General features: G+C 40.8%; 1 protein-coding gene across 4 annotated transcripts in view; it reads right to left on the bottom strand.

Moving 5' to 3' along the window:
- The window catches only part of SCUBE1 (signal peptide, CUB domain and EGF like domain containing 1), a 218,104-nt gene that overhangs the window by 34,500 nt on the left and 160,210 nt on the right, over positions 1-23,394 (bottom strand). For all 4 annotated transcript variants that reach the window (XM_055712142.1, XM_055712143.1, XM_055712144.1 and 1 more), the window contains 2 exons: positions 22,381-22,503; positions 5-121 (listed from right to left, as the gene is read on the bottom strand). In XM_055712142.1, the coding sequence (XP_055568117.1) occupies positions 5-121; positions 22,381-22,503 (240 nt within the window). The remainder of the gene's footprint in view (positions 1-4; positions 122-22,380; positions 22,504-23,394) is intronic.

Genomic DNA, 23,394 nt, shown 5'->3' with positions numbered 1-23,394 from the left:
AAACCTCCACAGTGCGTCAGTCCGTACAAGGTGTAGCCTTTATGGCAGAGACATTCAAAGCTTCCAGGGTAGTTGATGCAGGTGTGATCACAGGTCCTTTCGAAGGAACACTCATCTATATCTGAATTCACAGAAAAAGCATTATGATATTAGAATTCAGTTAAACTGAATGGCTGGAATTTCACATGCTGTTGCAACATCTTGTTACTGATCAAATATCAGGTATCATCCCCGGTAAGATCTGAATGAAATATCATTCTTATTCCTCTGGTGCCTTATAAAGAAAGGACTTGCAGGTACATGAAGAAAGGTAAGAAAGAATTTAAGAAAAACCATGAAGCCTGTATTACATATGTTCACCATTAGATGGCAACCTTTAACTTCTGATCATATTTACCCAGCAGGGCTGCGGGGGTATTCAGGTTTTGGGAGGTTAGCGGCACAAAGGAAAAAGGTTTTGGGTTCAATCAAGTAATTCCCTCTTTCACTGACCATTCCTCTGACATCTTACACACCAGGACAGGGAGTCGCTCACAGACTTGCAAGACTGCACAGACTGTTGCACAGCTGCATGGGGGTAACCAAACTACTGCCCGAGAGCAAGGCGGAATCAGGGATGGACACAGGACATCTTAGTCCAAAGTCCACATTCTACCTAATGCAAGAAAATTTGACCTCTTCCCCTTAAAAAAGCCGGGCAGCTCCAAGTATCACTGCTCACTAATGTGAACTCCTTATTTACATAGGCTCTTCCATCCAGCAGCCTATGAAGAAAGCAATTAACAGCACATTGCTTCAAAGAGTACAAAGGTTTTGCTGAGCAGGGTGATACAAAGGTTTATTTGACAGCAGGCATGACAGAATGGACTTGCTGAAAACTGTTACATTAAAGGTACCTTAAATAGCAGTGTGTGCAAAATATCGACACTTTTAAGTGAATTTTATCCTCAAACAACTGTTTTTTTAAAATCCTCTTCAGAGATTAATTTTTCTGTTAAAAGTCAGAGATATTAATACAATGGCATTATTTGAGAGTCGTAATTTCAACAAATCTACTTCCTCCTATATTCCCAAGGTATAAATAGTACATGCTTAGAAAGCTGTGGGTGCTTGAAAAAACTTGAAAACTCACCAGTACTTTAAGGGTATGCTACCCAATTCCTACATCCAAGTAATATTTATAAAGTTTTGATATTTAATGAAACATTCTAGGACTCATCCTGCTATTATAAATGCAAATAGTTAACTTCAAGAACTATAAAATTAAGATTTTGTGTATGTGTCCACAAACACAGTATCTGTGAGCATTTATGCACAAATTTAGAATGTTGTAAACATCTATATTTTATATTATTTCCAATTTAAAATGTTTCAAAACATTCCGATGAAAGAGAAATCACAACGTGGAAAGCAACTGTTCAGGCAAATGCATAACAAAATTAAACACATGAACAAAAATCCATGCTATCCAGTTTTACGTGTGCATGACAATCACTTGTTACGGTCAAGTAGCAAAAAAAGGACAAACAAGATTTTATCTTTTTTACATCTATTAAATTTTTAATGCATATTTTCCCATGCATTTTAAAATATCATTATTTGTGTCCTGAAAGTAATTTCTTTTTAAGGTTTCCTTTATAGTCTTGGAAATATGCGGCTTTTGAATACACATAAATGGCAAACTGTTTCAGTTTTCTCTAAATAAATACATTAAAAAAATAATTTGGGAATGAACACTGCAGTTATAGTTTTAAAGGATTTTTAATGCATAAGAAGCCAAATCATACAGCATGGTTTCATTCATGTGTAACCTTGCTCACTGTATGGTATTGCAGGAAATTTACAAAAGCAGTTCATTTTCTGGCCTCTGACCTACCTTAGAAGGTTTTTTCACAAATAATTTCATATTTCTCAACAGTGATCTTAACCTGTACTAGTTTAGTCAGTGGGGTTTACGCATTGCTTTCACACATGCTGCTCTGTGTTGTTACATACTATGGCTTAGGCCTTTACAGGTTTTTCTTCACATTAAGAAGGACGCATATCCCTCTTTGCCTGTGGAAATAACAGTCTGCCTAATAATATGACCTGTCATCTGCTTGCCAAGTAACAGGCACTCAGGATGGACAAATGCATTGCCATTACACGAAATATCAGCTACTCATAAACTTATATTGCTTACGCTGGCTGGCAGAGATGCTGAAACAAACAGTTTTATTATAATATAAAGACTGCTATTAAAAGCTTTTTCACCATTTAAACCCCTCATCCCACCTCCTGCTGCCGTTCTCATAAATTCAACCTCTGCTGAATTCAGCATCTTGCTTTGGCTGACCGAACAGGGAAAGCCTCTGTGCAGATTTTTCCTTGCTCGAACACCAAACCCCTCGGCCCCCTCTCCCCCTCGCTGGTGGAAGGGCTAGGCACTGCCCAGGGGACCAAGCTTTCCACAGCGCCCTGTCTGCAGAATCACCAGTCCCCTGAGGAATTCAGCACTGGTCATAGAAAAGGGAAAAATATGCACCACATACTCTTCACTAAAAGAAACCGGTGGTGTGATACAGGATGCTGAAATCCTCTTGCTTATTTATTTATTTATTTATTTGTACTCTGAAATCTGTGCCCTGGGTAAAAGAAACCAGTGGTGTGATGATACAGGATGCTGCAATCCTCTTGCTTATTTATTTATTTATTTACTTACTTATGTATTTATTTATTTACTTACTTACTTACTTACTTATACTCTGAAATCTGTGCCCTGTGTGCTGTTATTCCCTGGTTCCCAGAAACTTTGAACCTAGGCCTCACACCTTGGTGATGTTCCACAATACTTCTCTGTATTTTCCCTGAAAGGATGTGCTTATTTCCCACCACCTTCACGATACAGGTATAACTCATAAGAGACTGAGGAGCAGGGCGTTACACATGGTCTCACCTTCAGAGCCCTGGGTGTTAAATCCTGCTTACCACACAACTGGGAACAAATGCAGCTAGCTAAATCTCGTCTCCTCTGCACCGACAACACTACATAATCTGGTAGCATTATCTACTGAAGAGAAGCCCGAAAATACAAAAGCAGAGATGTGGCAGGTTACAGGTAGGGAACAGAACAACTAATTTCTCTTTCAGTTTTGTGGTCAACCCTGCCTTCCCCCCTGCAAATGCACATACACACCCAAACACACACACATCTTTGTATTGGGTTGCTCTGAATTTCCCCCCTCCCCCCAAAAAAAACAAATACTGAGAAATTAACTTTCTGGTTCTCATTGCTCTTAAAATGATTTAAAGTTATTTAAGTTAAGTTTCTGAACCGTTTTAACATGAAAAGTCAAAATGTTTTGGTTTGAGGAACTGCAGTGGAAAACTTCAACTTGAGGTTCACGTTTCTACTCTATTTTTAGTTGAATTTGGCATGAATTCACAAATAGTCCAAGCTGTCTCAGAACATTTCAGATTTGCTAATGCACTTATTTGACATCAAAGACATTCCTTTTACTTTCACTTCGTCAAAAATTTGTATCACATTGACCACTGCAATCAGCACGTGCAATTGTGTCATTTCAGCATGTTAAGAGATGTCTTCACAGCTTAACTGTTTGAAGCTTACAGGAATTATGGGGCTAAATTAATCTCCGGTAGTACACAATTAGTATCCTGGCAGAGGCAGGTTTTTTAGGATTACTAATGGTACCATATAAATTCGAAGATGAGGACCTCCCAACTTCAGAGCAGATGATCCAGTGCAAGTGCCAAGTTCAGGGGCTGGAGCAGGTGACCTCCAGAGGTCCCTTCCAATCTCCACCACCGATTCAAATGCCCAGTGGCAGTCCCAGCCTCCTCTAAAAGCACTCTCTTTATGGTGTCCTGTGCTCTGACAGCTCTCCTTCCAGTTGTTGTTTCTGTGATATCAAGGCATCATCACAGGCTGAATGAAGTCCAACATGTTTTCTACCAATCCACGTTCTCATCTCTGAAGAGAATGTCTGAACAGCGGATGCGCTCCTTTATTTTTACCTAAAAGGGGCTCAACTTGAAGAGATTGTTCAATAGAAGAGCAGGATTTCCCTGTGTTTTTGAGGGAAGCAATTGTTGCCAGCAGTGGTCACGCTTGATAATATTTGTTTGGCTCTGTTCCTATTATTTCAAGTCAGCATTTAGATTTTGTTGTTGATTTTTCTATCATACTTAGCTTTTTTTTTTTAGTTCATGCTTTCACACATTAAAGGATCCCATAATGATCTTTATTTTTCTTGAACATAACGTTTGTTAGTAGGTGTCAGATTGTCAGTACTAGAAAGTAAAGTCTTCCACCTATCTCCAGAAGGGAGCTACCACTGATTAAATTTCTTCTACGTTTCCTCACACAGATGTGTCTCAAAGCAGCTCATTTTCCATGTTCATTCAAGTCCCTGCCCTTTCCACTGATGCTGCCAGTAGGCTCCCAATTACAGTAGCACCAATTGTTCTGGTGGTTTGTGTGATGTGGACTCTGACTCATTTGTGGATGTAGAGTGCAGGACACCAAGAAGCCATCACACAGTAATGATTTTTGCTAAATCTGAAACTGAGCTGGATTCCTACCAGAGCTCTGAAGTGAAAGGCTCCTTTCTGTACTCTGTTTCCAGTCCTCAGATGCAGTCCCCTGTACTCTTGATTGTCATGGCTTTCTTCTCTGAATTTTAGATTAATTAAAAGACATCAATGATCAGGAAATTAAAGTGTAATGAAGGACATTTCCTAAAAGCATTGGCATTGCAAGCGAGCTGCTCAACACTAAACATATACAGGTGAGGCTGGTGGATAGCGCTGGATTTAGAGATGTTTTGAGGACTGCAAACTGATGGAGAAACTGCTATGGCTCCCTGGCAGAATGTAACATGCAAAAGTCACTTGCACAGAAGTACACGTGTGATTGGGCGTTGCGGTTATAGAACTGAACAATTCAATGCCCAGTTTGCCCAATCTCACATAAAAAAATTACTTGAAGAATAAGGATTTCCCCTACTCCTTTTTCCTTAATATGTTACTGTTAATAACAAGTGAATAAATTGGTTAGAGAAAACTAATGGTCATCACAACAGCTTTTCTCCAAGACATACAATAAGCAACTAGGTTAATTTATGAAGCTGGGAGCCTCTTTCCAAAACACAGGCACATATGATGACTGAGTAAGAGTTTGATCTTGCTGCTTGGAGTATTTTTCATGTCAACTGAAAATAAAGATGGCAAAGGGAGACCATTGTTATTTCATGGTGCTATTTGTGCTAAAGAGAACAAGACAGGAGGGGCAAAGACAATCAATAAAAGCTCTAACAGGGATTTGGGATAGAGCGTACGCTGTAATGATTCTGGACACTGTAAGCAGAACACATCTTATATTTGGTTTGTCTGTGTTCAGTGAGGCAAGACACAAAGTACACACTAGATCACTACATATATGCAAAATATATACAATAAATTTAAATATACTGTTTCAAATAGAAATAAAATACTTTTTGCGTAGAAATTAAAATGAAAAGAAATGGAAATATCTATCTCTACTATCAATTCCTTCATCAGTGGAAGGAATCAGAGAAGACTCGTAACACCCTGAATGCTGGTAGATCACTTCAGTCAAAAATGGTCACCATATTACCGTAACACTTCGACACTATCACAGTCATGACTCCACATACTCCCAAGCCCCCCAGTTAGCTTAGGTGTTCCTTCATTGTGGCAGAAAAGATTTATATGTATCACATAACTGCTGCCCACAACAGGATTCTGTGAAGAACATACACGGCAAGGAATCTGGGGGTTTTCAGATTCGTGCGTTAGTAATGTTTGACCCCCAGGCTGGAAGTGATGGCCCAGGTGTCCCATCGCACTGCACACAGCAAAGCCACTTCTGCAGTGGGGTTGTCTCTTAACGTGGCCACATTCTCCTAATGCAAAGTCCATAATACATGGTTTTATTTTGTTCATCTCACGAACACCCTTGGTTTAACTTCCAAACCAAACGCAGACTCAGTGTGGATTACCCGACTCAACCGATCATACCACGAGCCAAACTCAAGGCTAGTCAGAATGTTTTGTGCTCACATTTCTCAGCTTCCAAGTCATCAGCTCCTCTGAGAAACAGAGCCTTTCCTTTTTCTCATTCATTAAGCACACATACATAGAAACTCTAAAGAAGTGTTACATGATGTTTTTAAAATAAACACTAATGCTTTTAGATATGTATTTTGGCTGAAAGTTATTTTCTGTCTTCCCCCCCTCCCCTCTGATTTCTGCAGGGAACTGATACCACCCATGTAATGTTTTTCACCTTACAGCCTAGCCAGTGTGGTTTCCAACAATATTTGACAGACATTAGGGAAACCACATACCTTAATCTGAGTGGTTGCTGGACCATAGGGAGCCATGATTCAAGCTATGTTCTCCAACAAATGCTGGCTGAAATTCAGGATTGGGAAACGTATTATTATGCTACAGCAGCCATATGACGGGGTTTCCACCACATCTCATGCTTTTTGGTCCACAGTGACTTACCCCTGTTCACAGTTAGTAAAAATGCATCCTCCACCTGAGAACGTAACTCTGTAATACACATCCAACACTGACCAGAAGGAATGGCTTGTAACTAACTTCTCCTTATGTTTCAAAGTCTACAATAATAAAACCAATGAAAAGGAAGCACGGAAAGATGTAGTAATGTACAAACCACCTACTTCATTACCTTCCCACTGAGTGCTTCTGGAGCAGGGTAACACAAAGAGGGAAAAAAAATAGCCATAACCCCAAACCTTTAAAAGTAATCGAAAAACCACACCCATTTCAACTTCCCACTGCATTACTGACTTGCAGTCAAGTCAACTTGTTGCTGAGAGTTAATTGTTAATAACATACTAATGACCTGCAGAAAAACCAGATCTGGCATTAATTGCTACACTTTTCATGTGAATTTAAGTGCCTAAGTAGCAGAGTCACATTTTGTATTTCATAAATTTAAGTGGGAAACTGTCCATTATGACTAACCTTGACTTGGACCAGAGCATTTATTTATTTAAGAACTTTATTGCTCGCAGTTAACTACGTGATTAGTGAAGACCAAATGTAACACACTAATCAGGGAATAAAAGACTTCTGAAGGAAATTGATTCTGCTCTCAAGGAAATGTGCTTTTTATTAGAGATGATTTGTTCTTAGAATGCAAAGTGGTAGTAAAACAAATAAATGTATATAAACTGCAAAAGAAACCTGCAAAATATACTGGAGACAGAGGCAATAAATAATCGGAAACCCGTGACTTATTATGTAAGCATCCCACAGAGGAGGTATTTCAAGGATTTAGCAGTACGAAATGAAATAGCTATTACTCAGCTTCAGGGGTAGGCACACAGTAGCAGCCAGAGACAGATTCTGCAGAATCTTTGGTTCCTATTCACTCTAATACAGGTAAGACCACTGTTTCATGCATTATTTAAGCATGCTGCCATGGTTCAGTTCAGGAACAGAAATTTGCTTGTAGCAAATTAGAGCTAATCTATTTTCCCCAGAGCAGAGCAAACATTTAATTGCACCCTTGATTCACTCACACCAAACAGTATGTCTCTGATCTCTAGCAACAAATGCAGGCAGTAATGCTACAAGCAGGTCCATGTCTTGGTCTATGTGGGAACCAGAGAAGTCAATGAGGACCCGCAGTGGCACCAGGGTCACGCAGATGTGCCTCCAGTCACATTCTCACTGGAGGAATCTGGGCTCAATTTCACTTCTGTTTTGCAACCCACAGAAAGTGCCTGCTTTCCCTGAGAGCAACACTTTCTAGCATGGCAGTGGCTTAACACAGACTTCAGTCATTAGGACACGTTCCTTCCTCTGGGTTCCAGACACTGGAGTGGCTGCTTTCTTGCAAGCTGCCTAGCAGCCTGAGCATCAGCCACAGCACTAGGGTCTCCATGGACCTTGAGCCTGCCAGCTCTTCCAGGCTGGCTAAGCAAGAAGTGCTCTGCCAAGCAGCCAAATGCCCTGGAAGATGCAACTAGGCCACAGTTTCCACTTGTTTAATGCAACACCTGGAGTGGGAGTTCTACCCCTTCCAATCCATAGCTGTACTAAGGACCACCATCCACCTAGTTTTGCCTCACGGCCTCAGTATCCTAACTCTGTATGTTTTTATGCAGTATATTGAGATCCTGGAAACAGCTTGTCTTCACCTTCCTCCCAGTCTATCTGTACCTGTTGTAAGCTGAATAACCCGACACCTCTGTTCCTGTATATAATAATAATAATATATACAGAATATATAATAATACAGTATTAACACTCCATAGCTCTGGTGCAAGTGCAGTTTTCAGAGCCACAGTGGTCTCTCTTGTTTATCATTATGGTCTGATGATTTTTAAATACTCTTATTTTGCTGTAAGGAATATCTAGGCATCACTGATTTCTCCTTTCTCTGTGTGTTCTCAGACTTCTGCTACATGTCTGAAGTTGAAGGATGTCTTCCAAGTCCTAGCAGTGTGGACAGAAACTGCATATTTATTTTGGTAGAATGAGTATATTTAATGCCAACAAGATGACCATATTAATTTAGTCTGACCTCCTGCACTTAAGCAGCCTCTAGCATTTTGCTTGGTAATCTCCAAAAGCATCGCTGTTCCAGAAAGGATTGTCTAGGTATTTTCCTGGACTGATCTCTTAGACTTCCCCATCAGTGTAATTTTTAGAGTTCCAATTGGTGTGATCATTTTTAATTGCTAAATTTGGTAAAGGATGAACAATTTTTCTTAAAAGAGTGTGATGCATACCTGATCCTTCCAGGAATCAGCAGGTACCTCTTGATACATTTCTCATGTTATTTTGTTGGGTCTGAGGGTACGCACAAGAAAGCAGAATCCAATTAAGTAGTTCCCTTGGGCTGGCTGGCTGCCTCTGTTAATTCCTATCACCTGAGCAGCTCAGTTCAGAAGACAGTCATCTTTCATGGGCCCTTTCAGTGGCTAGAGGAACTGCAATCCTCAGACCCTTCTTTGATGCTACGCACCAAGGGGACAACTCAACCCAGCAAACTGATCACCCTCATTAACATCAGAGCAACTGGTTTCCCAATGTTTACCTAGAAGTTACAGCAAAGGGAACTGCCCTGGGGAAGAACCAGACAGTACATTTGGGAGACCCTTTAAAGGCAAATGGCAGCTTGTTTTCTTTATCTCTGCTATCGGACCTTATCAAAAGAGACCAGTTGCACGTTCTGGGAACCACTGTGCTATCTCTGGGATTTGAAAACAGAAGGAAAACAGGTTAAAAATCGAGACATGGCAATAAAATTGTAGGCCTAAACTGTTTGCTCCCTCTCCAGAGTAAATACAATCCTTTCTTTAGGAACTCTTCCAAGGGAGTTTTATGTGATTTCACGTACCAACAAATTAATTTTCCCTTCTCTTTTCAGTTTCTTTCAAAAAATCCCTATTTAATTTTCTTCCGCAGAGAGTCCGCAAGCTCATTCTCTTCCACAAGCTTCCCTCAGGGCTTCCTCAGAGTCTGTAGAAATGGGGCTGCAGAATGGTATCTTAATGCAGTAAATACTTATTCCCTCTGTGTTTCCCTTAATACACGTGCCAAGTCAACTGACCGCCATCCATCCCTCTTCCTGTCAGCACTGCAGAGCCAGTTCTGCTCCCAGTCAGTGAGTACAGTTTTGTTCTGCCTCATGCATCAGCCATGGAACTACTTGCCTGCTTTTGGATCACCAAAAGCTTTGCCTGAGGGGCTGGGAAGATTTATGGGTTTGGATGGAAACTGCAGCATTTGACAATTTGAGCCAGACAAAAATTGGCAGCGAACTTTGGGGTCTTTGGGGGTATCTTTGACCATAGTTGGTGGGATTTGGCCCAAGCTTTTTACATTCCTGTAATGAAATACATCATCATCATCATCAATACCATAATTATTACATTATTATTTCTCTGCTGTTGGGCAAAGGAAAAGGTTTCCAACGGTTTTCTGTGCAGCATTATGAAAGACCCCACCAAGTTTTTTTTGGTTTTTTTTTTGTAAGCAGCACCACAGTAAAAAACAGAATAATGGTCAAGGATTACCTGATAAATTTCCTTTTGGCAGATAATAATTTCTTCTAATATTTCAAGCGTGGTTTTGCAAAACTACTTGCTAAATCTCAATAGTGCAAGGAGAGCTGGAGAACAGCAGTGGCAGCTTTTGCCCATGGGACTGCTGAGGAGGAAAAGGTGCCCGGCCTTGAAAGTGCCAAGCCAAACTTCCCTTTTCCTCCGTTTCTCCAGCCGGGCTGAACTGCTCAGCAATTCTGAATTTGGTCAGCTGTCCTAACAGAGACAGGAATGAGAACATCAGTGCCGGGTCCTGAGGCTTTCTGAGTGGCAGGCAGCAGTACATTTCCTATCTAACAAGGTAAGCTTGTTTCTTCCGTGCAGACACTCCATCACTCACATCAGGAAACACACACAGAACCCTCCCTAGCCTAATGCTCCCCGATGCCTCCGACCATACCTCAACCAACTCTGCCATAGCTTCTCCCCCAGTTTGTGAAATCACTTGACAGGTAACCTTAAGTCAACTTGATGTTCAATTTAATGACCAAAAGCATTGACGTGTGAGCTTCTGGAGCTGGGGAGAGGCCACAGAGGGAGATCTGTGCTGCAGTGAGGACTGCTCACCTCCTGCAAGCCTGCACTCCAAGGCACCTATACATCTGGCCACATGGCACCCTCTGTACGTCCTGTCTGCACAGACACCCTCAGACTGAGTATTCACATACTCCCAAGAGAAGAAACTTTAGGGATCCGCATCTGCTCTCAGACAGAGGAAGGGGGCAGAGAGGGCAGAAGAACCCTTAGCTAGGGGAGCCTTCCGGAGGGTTTGTAGAGAGACACGCCAATCACTAGTGACAGCTCTGGGGATACTTGCAAAGAGAGAAGTTAAAAAAAGAAAGGAATTATTTTTGCAGGTAAGAAAGTTTGCTGGTCTCTTATGGAACATGAAAAAACCTACTAATAACTACACACAATGGTATAAAATTAGTAAGTCTGCCCAAGGTCACAGACACAAAGGGAGCCAAGGGATGTGTTCTATAAAGGCGTTTGGAAAGGCAGATTTCAAATCATTACTGGTATTTGCTATCAAGTGTGTCACACTTAGCCTCACCATAAGCTCATGGCAGTTGTCTCATCGTACTTTTTGTCCTTAGTGTTATCCTTGTGAATAACAATTTTTAAAAGGATTTAAAAAATATTTTAAAATGCACTGTAGGGATCTGAACCTGAGTAAAGCACCACTATCTTCTAAATACAACAACCAAAGCTAACAGTATAAAAAAATCCTAAATAGATTTAACAGTATTATCCATCTTTAGAACCTATTACTTTTAAAATCAATAGAAAATGAGTTGAGCTAAGTACTCTGTCAGATCGCAGTTGCTTCCTAAGAGCTAGAAAATCTACCCAGTATTGGATCAGGAAGGGCTGGAACTGCTTGGTGAAAGGACATGTGCTAAAGAAAGTCTAAGTACATTTGCAACCCTTCAGTGATGGCAAATCAGAGAAAGGTCAACACAGCTGTGATAAATGAGGCTGACTTAAAACTGCACCTACAAATGCTTAGCCTGGAGAATGAAAGTGCAACTACTGTCGATGGTATTTGTGATAAGTCAAATCTGTCATGTACGCTAGCACCAACAAAGCTGTAGCACTGTGGGCATCAGGATGTGTAGCTCTTACATGACAGTTCTTCTCAGTGTCCTGTATGAGCACTTTAGTGATCAGTCTGTGCAACCACATCTTCATCGTTACGTGAAAGGTGCATGCATATGCTAACAACTGCATTGCTTGGCAGATGTGGGGGACCACTATCCCCAATGCATCTCTGATAATCACTTTATTTGCTTCATAGCCTCCCCAGTGCATCTCTGATACTCACTTTATTTGCTTCATAGCCTCCCTATATTATGTATAGATTGTCTTTGACACAAGATTTTGGAACAAATTATTTATGGTATGAAAATAAAGATCCTCTTGAGCCAACTTGCTTGTATGGGTATTTCTACATGTGACAACCGGATAGCATCACGTAGCAGCAAAACAAGGCCACCAAGCTTTGAGGGCTGAATCTGCTGTGACACAAGGTGACAGAGAAAGAGACAAGGAAAGCAAAAGGCTAAGTTTCGGTGTGAGGAAGATCCTGAAATTGGAGACTGAAGCTGTGTCAATGCTTAGCCTGTCTGTAGACTTTCCAGACATTACCCTTGCTCTTGGGTCTATGCTTACCTCTCCTAGATCTTTCTCACCGCTCCCACCCCTCTCCAATACATGAGGGATTTTTTGTGCTCAGGTTCCTCTATTAATCTGAGAAACCCAGTAGGAGGCAATTGGCTTTGGCTTCTATTACGTTTATCCTCTTACCATTGTTTTGCCAGGACAATCTAAAATGCAATTAAAGTCAATACTTTCCCAACATTTTTTAAGAAAACAAACTACTTTCATCAAAACATTGCCAAGATTTTATAAGCAAACATGTATTCTTTTCCAAAATCAATCATTTTCCAACGCAAAGGCAAGCTGAATTACCTACTGCTATTATGGCAATAAACTGTGCTACTACTTCAAGTGCTTGCGGTAGGAGAAGCCATATATCAAGAGAAAAAGTGCATTAAAAGAAACTTCAGGCAGGCTTACTTGTTTTCCTCCAAACATAAACATGTTTAGTAGTCTGCACTCTGCTTAAGCCACTGTTTACGCAGCAACTGTGTAAAAGCTGCTTAACAGCCTGATAAGACAACATAGAAAAGGTCTTACCCTCTCTGTATCAAGCAAGGACTATTCCCTCTATCCTGCAATACATTTGATTTTTAGACATATTTCTGAAAAGAGGAAACTGTTCTCTTTGCTAAGGTGTTTGTCTCCATCACCCTTTAGTAGGAGCTGCTAGAGAGACTTCTTGAAAGAACAAGGGACTAGTCTGGGTGAAAATGTGCCTAGTGTTACTTAATCTTGCTGAAAAAGCAAGCATGACAACACAGTTTCAGTTTTCAACTGAAAACTCAAATGCAGCACTTCCCTCCACCTTCCATGGACCAGAGTGCATTCCCAGCTTCACGCTCTTGCTGAAGTTGGTGGCCACTGAATATACACAAGAATTGCTGTTCTCTGGTTCTGCTTCAAAGGCTTGCTTAAAAACTCTGCCCAGAAAGGCTGGCCTCTGTGCAGTCAAGAAATGGCAGGTATCCCTCCAAAAATGCTAACAGAAATGTTTTCCAAATATGCATCAAAAAAACTCCACCCAGCAAAACCGCAGAAGACACTCCTCCGTTCCACTGCCTCTTTAATATTTCAGCTTAGATTCTGTTTTCATCTCACCTGTCCTAACTAAGGCCTCATCTCCAAGTTACCAAAACAAGTAGTAGCAGTTTGTAACATGGCTACTGGAAGAAAATCACACCACTTTGCTTCAATAGGTTAGGCTTTTATTGTTGTTAGAACAAAATAAAGCAAGCAGAGCACTTTGAAAAGGCCCAGAAGGGTAGATGCAAGCACATGAAAATAAAACTCTTTTGGTATAATGTGGTAATTTTATTGCAATCCTATCCAGCACTTAGTGTAAAGGGTATCTGACCTTAATCAATGTGATTAAATGATTGAGTGCAGTAATATGGCATTATCTCAATGTGCACCACTGCAATTCTGGAGAATATATATACATACAGTCTTTCTCTAATTCTCTTTAAAAACAATTCCTATTGAATTACAGCTTTCAGCACTATTTATCAACAGATTATTGTTTGTGGAAGAATGCTACCTTCCTGCTCAAACTATTCCAAGGCTGACTCATATCCTGGTAATTCATTAATACATAACATGACTCTAGTCCAGTAAAATAATTTCTGCACTATATACATCATAAATCCTACAGCATCAACTGAAAAGTATATCTCAAATTCTTTCTAAACACTAATGGAATGTTTTGCTTGGCTTCCCACACACATCATCAAAGGGAGGGGGCCAGACAGAGCTGTAAAAAGCAATTTGATAGCAGTATACTTAATAGAGTTTAACATCGGAATATAAGACCTATCATACTGAATGGGACCTGAGGTCAAACTAATCTAGTATCTTACTTTCAACAGTAGCCTGTGTCAGAAGCTTCATGGGAAAATACAGGTGGAATAATCTGTCCCATCTGCCCTCCCCACATCAGGCCTCATCCCATTAGAAACAGATTTAAAGCCTAGATTGTGAAGTTTAATATTCTTTCCAAGGAGCAGCAACCAAAGAAAATTTGCCTTTAACTTAAGATAACACTGTGCAGCAGAGAGGAGAACTGGAGGTGGGGGGATGTATTTGTTTTCATGTTTCAGCAGACTTAATTGCTACAACCAACATGGGAGATAGTATCACTTGGCAAACAAACTTGTACTGGCTAGAGCTGTTTTTACTTCATGCCTGGGGCATTTATTGTTTCTGGGTATGATCTTGCAACCCTTTTTTTCTCACAGAGGCAGACTGTACCCCTGTTCACAATCTCACTGACACCAAGAGTATGCTCCATGTGTTACAGAAAGGATTTGAGAAGTATTCCTTTTATTGACAGTGTAACATGTTGCTTCCCAGCGGAGTACTTTTTTAATCTGATGCTAGAAGCAATATGGTGCCTGTCATAAGCAAGATATTTTTGTAAGGCTCAGTGACACAGAATGCCTTAGAGGAAATCTGCATAGGGAATGAACATCATCAGTGACAGCGAAATCATCCTGAATTTTATTTCTGTGAGCGAGTCTGATTTCCACAAGCAGGTCCCAGTACCTCCTCCAATGCACCACAGATTCTCACTGGTTCTTGAACTACGCTGGCAGCTGAACCAGCACTGTTGTTTATCTACCAAGTGTCCATACAATGAAACATCCTGGGCCAGACTCAGCTGGACTGGCTGAATATCAGTCTCTGTCAAATCAATGTATTTTATATCTTATAGCACACCCATCTGATGTGGATGAGTGTATGAGTACATGAAGGCAAAATCACTCTCCCCCATGTGTATCACACAGATGACTGTTGATAGGGGAAATGGCTTGAGTTCCTTCATCCCTCTCCCATGCATCACCCCAGCACCGGCGCTGACTCACCCCGTTCCAGTGGTGTGTCAGCCGGTCCCCTCAGTGCCATAGCACTGCAGCTGCTGAGTACAGCAGCCTTCTCTCTGGTATCAGTGAGAGAGAAACGAAGCCCTGGGTATTTTCTTTGACTGCTGAAGACCTCAAACTTACAGCAAATGCAGATGCAAACTCAGGCAAAAGTCACTGGGGGTCCTGCAAACCTGCTTGCTCTGCACTCCAGACAACAAACATGCTCTGGGATCCCCGTTGCTACCTCCCTCACAAGGACGTGGGCAGCAGCACCCTGTAGCAGCTAACGCTCTCCACCTGCGACAGGTCAGTCCTGACCATGAGGGTAACAACCTCTGTGCAAGGTTTGTGTGGGTTCAGGTAAAAATGTATTTTAAATATTAAGATGAAAACCCACACCGAGCTGTAAAATATGTGCTGGTGTCCTCTTCATACCAAGTCACCTGGCTGCTCAGCTGTATGTTATTGTCACTCCAGAAAGAAGGGGAAGGCTAAATAATGTTACTTCATTGAACATTTGCTTCTTCTACATATTTAATGGAGGGAGAAAAGGAAAGGGCAGACTAACAACAAAACTTGCCACCATTTTCCACTGCAAAGCTGGCCAAACCACAAGGCTGATGCATTGAATCTGAGGGGTCTGGGCCTCACCCACCGTCTTTTGAACTGACTTACACGAAACATTAGTTCTAGCACTGACAAGGATTAGCTGAAGGGTTTAATCGGTCTTTTTACTCCTGTATGCTGCAGCTGTACCCATTTAACATCTCTCACAGCTCACTGTCTCTAGGGCTGCACTAGGGTACTCAGCTATAACTCAGAGCAAGAAGAGTTGGGGGAGTAGCAGTAAGGTACAAAGATAGCTTGGCTTGGCAAATCATGACATAAAATTCCCCTGTCCTGCTATTCCAAGGAATTTACTCAGGATTTTAAAACTGGGCCATAGGACATGGGATTCTCCCTGTCCTCCATTTTCGTGATGAACGAGAAATAGAGAGGGACAGCTGCTCCAGCCCTGACTTCTACCCATGCATTTAGTTAAGTAATCTAAGATGGGTGACTGTGTCCTATACATAAATCAATGCAAGGGGTGTATCCTCATCCTGAGACCTTCATCAGGTTATATGACTGGGACAAGGCCAGTTGCTTTTCTGGTTTACATGATCAAATGTGGGTGGCAGGTCACCATCGTGTAACCCAAGGGTGCAAACCTCTTTGCCCCCCCCTTTTTTTATAAAATTGGTTACTCTATGTCAAAGATATCTGGTGATTCAGTGCTGCCAGTGTGGATGCACTGATTTATTTGGCATTCAACTGGTCCTGTACAGCCATATTTATCATCAATGGTTCCATACAGAAGAGTATATAGTGAGATCTTTGTAGCTAATCTTTGTGGGCTTCTTTAGGCCAAAAATAATTCCCACAAACACTTTCTATCTGTCCTTCCCTGTATGATTAATCCCTCATTTCATACCCATTTTCAAAATGGAGATACCATGCTGGGAGATTCAAATCTTGGCCTTGGAAGGCTAATAGTGCATGTTTTGTAAAAATAAGTGAAAAGGTGGATGTTATGAGTGGGGGTTACATACCCAGTTAATATGGCAATGTTTCAAGACCAGGCCTGTAGGATCTTTGGATCATAGACAGTTACTGTATTTTTCAAGGTGCTATATTTCTTTCTCTTATTCTGGAATGAAAGAAGGCTTCTCTTGACAGTTATGCATTGGAAGCCCTGTGTAAAGCATCCTTCTATCAACCGATCAATCACAGGGTCAACTACGTCTATTCACATCAAATTCTCTGGAATAAAGACCTGTTTGGCAGTAAAGAAAGGCCAGCCTCTTATTTAACAGTATTATTTTAGGATTGCATGGATTACAGTTCTGTGGTGCAGTGGGTTAACACAGAAGGCCTGAGGCTGGGTTCAAATCTGCTTTCAGATTGTAAGTAAAAACCAGTTGTGGATGGCAAGAGTTGGGCAGTATATCCTGTAACACATCAGAAAGCTATCACAAAACTTGCTACACTTATCATGTCTGCTCAGGGATGATCTGAGAAACAATAAAACAGATCTGGACAAGGTCTGAGGTGTTTTGCAGGTCAGCGTTGTAATATGCTGACAGAGCTACAAAGAAAACTGTCGCAGTATCTGCTCACGGTGTCCTTGGCTCTAGCCACTACTTCCAGTTTCTCCACTCCATAAGCATGAAGTTTTTGAGTCTGGAGGTAAAGCTGAGGAGAGAGGAAGGGGGAATACAGTGGAGCACGTAAGAAACACTTGTTTTAAAACATCTGCTTTAGAAGAGAGAAAGAAAAGTTCAAATATACAAATAGGATAGTGGATATACTCACGTCTTTCTCTTGTAGTGAGAGGAAAAAATCACCTCAAATCAGCTGTACTTGGACTTCTATTGGATAGCTTTGTAGTGTGAAGAACCCCCAAACCTCTAGCAAAATGTGCCCACAGAAAATCACTAGAGGGAAAATTAAATATATCATGAAGCTAGGGGGGCAAATTCTGTTTGGGATTTCCTGTTGTATAAACCTGCACCACTGAATTTCTTTTGAACAGACACCAGCACTACCAAAAGCAAACTACGATGCCCTGTATTCCAGAACCTAGTTACAAGAGTCAATTGCATTAGTTTAAAATCTGGTAGGAAGGTAGTAAAGAATAACTAATAGTCAAACAGGCAATACATCAAAGCAAATAAAAAATGCTGTCACCTACTGTGTGTGAACACATGGCCTTAAAGAAGCCCTGAAAATGCCAGATGGCCCATGTGGGTATCCCACATGCCCCTGAGATTCCTCTGCCTAGTGGACAACCATCTCTTTTTACAGTGGCTGTATCAATTCAAAGGCTGCTTGGGCAGACTGTTATGGCTGAACTTCGTGTCTGTGAGATCTAGCAATCCTCAGGCCCCACTTAAGCCTGTTTTGGAGGCTGTAAGTGGACTAGAATAATGCAAATGCCTTGAACTGACCCTTGCAAAAGTTTAAATTCCTCAGCACAGGAGGATTTGGCTCTATTTTGGACAGAGGTGGAGAGGGGCAGAGGGCAAGAGTGTAGATTTAGCAGGCTGAAGTATTATATGTTGATCACTGTATGTTCCCACTAAAAGCAATTTTTTTCCTATATATAATTCATTTCTCCAACTCTACCGCTTATTGGGGAGAGTTCTGACCAAAGTGTGTGCTGTCTGTCTTGCTTTGCAAAAGGCAATTCCTACAGCAGGAAGAGAAAATTATTTATGATAGAATTTCACACATTTTTCTGGGTGCTTAATGAAGCTTGAACTTGAGTGGAGCAGAGAGACTGCTTATTGTTGAATTTTTTTCAAGATCACTGCACAACAAACAGAAACTGAATAAGCAATTAAGTTAACTGGTTTTAAAACTCATATTGGCTGAGGATTAAGGTAATTATGTCTGCACTTACACACATTCACTGCAGCTTTAAACAGTCTTGCTTGCTGTTTTGTTGCTGATGTGGTTCTAAAACTAATCTGAGTTGATGTCCTGCTGTTAATTACCACAAAGGTTACAACCGTAAGTTCTTGCTATAAATACAGCTATGTTATTTGTATTACATGCTCGAAGGAGATGCAGGCCTCTTTGGCTAGGTTTATACAAACAGGTCCAACCGTTTCTTCCTGCATCAAAGAATTTACAATATCTTAGACTTAAGGGATCTGTTAAAATAATACACAATAGATGGCTTTGGTATTGACATACAGTGATTTCATCATCAAAGAAAAAAATCTTATTTTTAAGTCTGTATGAAAAGAGACACTGTGGGAAAGCAGTATCATTCTCCACAATATCACTGGCAGAGTAATGTGGATTCTTCCCCCTTCTGGGTTACAAATAAGTTTCCTTTTAAACGGCTGGAATGCAGGGGAGGGGAAAGGGAGGGAAACCCCCACATTCTCCTTGTCTAACAAGGAGCCACAGTGTGAGAACCACTCCCTAGCAGAAGTAATCTGTGATTGACAATGGTTTTCTTTGCAGCCAGGGCTAAAAATGGTTTAGCTGTAAACAGACAAACGCAGAACATTTTAATGCCCTTTACAAACGCAGGGGCTGCTTACACAAGCACTATACATGCAGGGTGGCTAGCTAGTGGCACCAAGCAAGTGACAAGCTTCGGAGTTTCTGAAAATCGGTGAATTTTCCTATCAGGGTATGAGCACAAACACAGCAGGAAAAAATATTCTTGTAATGGGCAGATTCACAAAACTAAGGTTTATTCTCCAGGCAGTCCAGGCATGCATATGTGTGATCTGACAAGCTGCTATATTTGGCTTCACCCTTCCTGCCTGAAACACTGAGAAATACTTTCCTCCTCACAGAGAGGATGAATGTGTGTAAGGCACTTGGTAAGATGGGGTGAGAGCTCTGCAAACAACTAGAATTAAGTCTGAGACTTTGATGCAATTTCCCTGCAATCTTAAAAATCAGCTCTGAGGTCTACAATGAAAGGACATCAAGGGAATGAGGTGAGGTGGGACCACCTCAGAATTTCACAGGGAATATGAAGGAACCTTTTTACTGAAACATGTAAAATTGCCTTGTGCTGAAGTTAATGATCATGTAAAGAAAGTCATTGAGCAACAGCTTACTTGTATTTTTCAACGGTTTGAAAAATGTCACTAACATGAACTGTATCTCTGTGGCTTTGTTCTTCACTGATTCTTTCCTGTGAATCACAGTTACAGACTTATCCAGGGGTTCTGCAGGTCATAAAACGGTAAGCTTACTAGCTGTTTCCATGGGCATTTTGCCTAAGGTTAGCAGAATCTGCTCCTTGATGTTAGTGATGAACTAATTTGGACATGAACTCCCTACATGCCAGGGAGGCCACCTGAAGTAAATAGGACTCAGCCCCAAACAATGTAGTCTTCTACGATCCTAAGTATTTGGTAAACACATTGATTTGTAACTGAAAGAAATCATCGGTTTAAAGATGAGAACCAGAGGAGAAAGGCAATGTTGACAGCAAGACTGTAAGTCACAGAAACTCTATTATGAATCAAAACAGATGTAACATGAACAACAGAATCTTTTATAAATACAAATTACTCTTCTATTTCACGCACTGGAAAGGCTAACATGCCCAAAATAACCTCCCCTGAATCTCTCAGTAATGTTCTATGGTCAGCATTGACTGGCTGTTACCAAAAAAAACCCCATGGATGATTTATATTCCAGCAGAGTCACTAACCCCAAACCACATTTTTCTGTCAGACCTGACATTAATAACTACAACCACTTCCACTAACTATATTCTTTTTGCAGAGGAAGAAGCAAAGTACAGGTGATTCATATATCAATGATTTCTTGATCTATATTCACTTTCCTTTTTTATTAGCAGGTCACCGACAGCATGAGCCACCAATTATCACCTTAAGCACCAGACAGGAACTAAATTACTGCTCCTTCCACAAAGCATAGCATGCTTGCTATGATTAGTCTCTGGAGCCCAGATACCTCAGGCTTGAAACATGAAATAACTTTGTCTTCCCTATTTTACAGTATGAAGAACCAGCATTTCTGGGACTGGAAGAATTTCTCCAGCCCAAAAATCCTCTGGGCTTGCACTAACCTATCTGTTACAGCAACAGATAAGCTACAGTTGATGAATCAGTCCAAGCACCGTGTAGAGGCGGAGCGTCTGCCCTTGCTCACTGACAACGGAAAAAGTAGGATGGCCAGGTCATGTTTATATTTCCATGCTCAATCACACCAGGGCGAGGAGATAAGCTACTGCATCATTCCTTGGATGGTATGTACTGTTACCTCACTCGTTCAGTAGTCCAAGCACACGAAGAAATAAAACTCGGTTAAACAATGCTTACAGAGCTGCTTCTGGTTTCCCATTATCACAACAGATAGCTGATTATTTACAGGTAGCTTTCAAAGCCTATTTCTTAGGCTTTGCATAATGGACAAATAAATTTTGCGCCAGCTCTTGCCTAACAAGAACGCAGGGCTTGACTTTTCTCTTGAGTTTTTCACTGGTGTAATTACAATTCCTTCAGTGGTGAAACCTCTGACGGGTACCACAGTGAGAGCATGTCATAGCACATGAAAATGCTCGACATGAAATTAACCAGAAAGTATTCCTAACTATCTCTAAACCCATCATGAAGGGAACATTTCTTTTTAACATTTTGTCCCTACTTTCAGCAGGTAATCAAACCCCGACAAGTTACCCTTGTCTGACATGATTCTACAATGTTATTTCTGCCTAGTCATGTGGCACTGTGCCACTCTCAGCTCCTGCCATCCTGTCCCAGCTTGAAATCAACCTTGCACTGACTCCTTTGTGTCCCATCACACAGTTGGGGTGGGGCAGACTTCTCAGATGATGGAAGTACCAAAGAGATGCAATGGAAAATGTTTTCAATAACACATGTATGTTCACACCTTGGTTTCTCTTTTGTTGATGAACAAACAAGCTCTAAAATACTAATGATGTTTTGGACTTCATAACTTTTAAGTGTTCAAAACCCATGAAAATAATTATGTATTAATAAAAAAGTAATTCCTGCACAAAATTTTAATTGAGTCTGTCCTCCTTCTCCTTCTCTCTCTACTGATGCATGCTCATCCTTCTAGCTTTTGAAGAGTAAAGTTACAGAGCTCAAATGCTTAAAGTGTCCTTTCTCCAAAGGTACATGTTTAGTACTTACGCTGAAAATGGTTATGCACTTAATTACTCATAGAATAGATAATATCATATTACTTAGATAACAAATCATGACATGGACAGCAAACAATATAAAACACTTCATTTGAATTCTCACAAAACACCTCCATAAACAGATTCTGTCAGGCAAAGGTGAGGTCACAAATTAGACCCTTTTTTCAGTTTAAATGTTGCAAATGTTCTATTCCCATAAGTTATTCTACATGACTCTGGTGTAAATAAGATAAGCTTCTGTTCCATTAAGATCATAGCAAATTAGAGGATATGAACATAAGGGTCTTTGCCTGAGGTTATTCCACTGCGCTACACAGATTTTTGCAATTCAGCATTCCTACTGCTAAAAACACTGAAACAAGACATTTCCAAAAATCCTCTAACTCCACCTCAGAAAATGGAAATCTGGGAGGTCTTTTCTAACTTTACTTCCTACAATTAAAACCCGTAGTATAAGTGACTTAATTAGAAAAAATAATCCACTGAAAATAACATCCTCATTATACAAAGAATAAAATAAATGCAGCATTACCTTGGCAGGTTCGTTCATCTGTGAGCAGTTTATAGCCTTTCTGGCAGCTGCACTCAAAGCTGCCAACCGTATTTCGGCAGAAATGGTCACAGCCGCCGTTGTTTACCAAGCACTCATCAATGTCTGCAAAGAACGAACAGGGAAAAATTTAGTTCACAACAGCAGTTCTGTAGTTCAGGGCAGGAGTACAGGAGTTTACTCAGACCCCCAAGGAGGCTGCTGCCCCTGTTAGGAATCAGGTTGGTCAGAGGTATCCCTCCTTCCCAAACCTCTCTTCCAAAAGAGGTACGAGCTGAGCTGTGCTGGAGACAGAGGTATTTCTCTCAGAACTGGAACCACCAGATGACCCAAGCTGAGGCACTTCCATGTTAAAGGACATTCAGGGAAGCTTGTTCATAAATGTGGTGGCCTGCCTGACAGAACACTTCACCCTGTCTAAGATGTGAATCCCTTACCTTACACGGGAACTATCAAAGCCCAAGAACACATGTAAAATTGAAATAATAACATACACAAAGGAAAACATATTTGAATTCTGAAAAAATACTTATATTAGCCCTACATAAACAAATGTAGGGATGTATTTGTTCAGGATTAGCATTATATACTAGTTTGTCCATTATGAACACAGTGTCACTGAACACCCATTTTCATGTGTCTAACTTTTTGATGTGGTATAATAGAAGAAAACTGCAAGTGCATGTGAAATGTTGCTTCTTCAGTTCTGAAGGCAGAGCAGTTATTGTTTTTATTTGAAAGCCATATATATGGATGAAGGACAGGATCAATAGCTCTTACTTTAAGTAATGATTACATAGTGCATCGATGAGCTTGATAAGACCTCTGTTCTGAAATTCAGACTAGCGATTCTACTTCCTTCACCTTACACCTTCTTCCAAAGTTGTTGAAGAAGTGGAATGACCAGTCCCTTTTCCAACTCACAAATCCTTGTGCAATAAATATAAAATAGATGACAGAATCTCATTTGAAATACACTTATAATACCATGGATAC

Source organism: Falco cherrug, chromosome 5, assembly GCF_023634085.1.
Source record: "Falco cherrug isolate bFalChe1 chromosome 5, bFalChe1.pri, whole genome shotgun sequence".
Taxonomy (NCBI): Eukaryota; Metazoa; Chordata; class Aves; order Falconiformes; family Falconidae; genus Falco; species Falco cherrug.
Note: the sequence above shows the minus strand (reverse complement) of the source record. Positions and strands in the feature narration are given on the sequence as shown.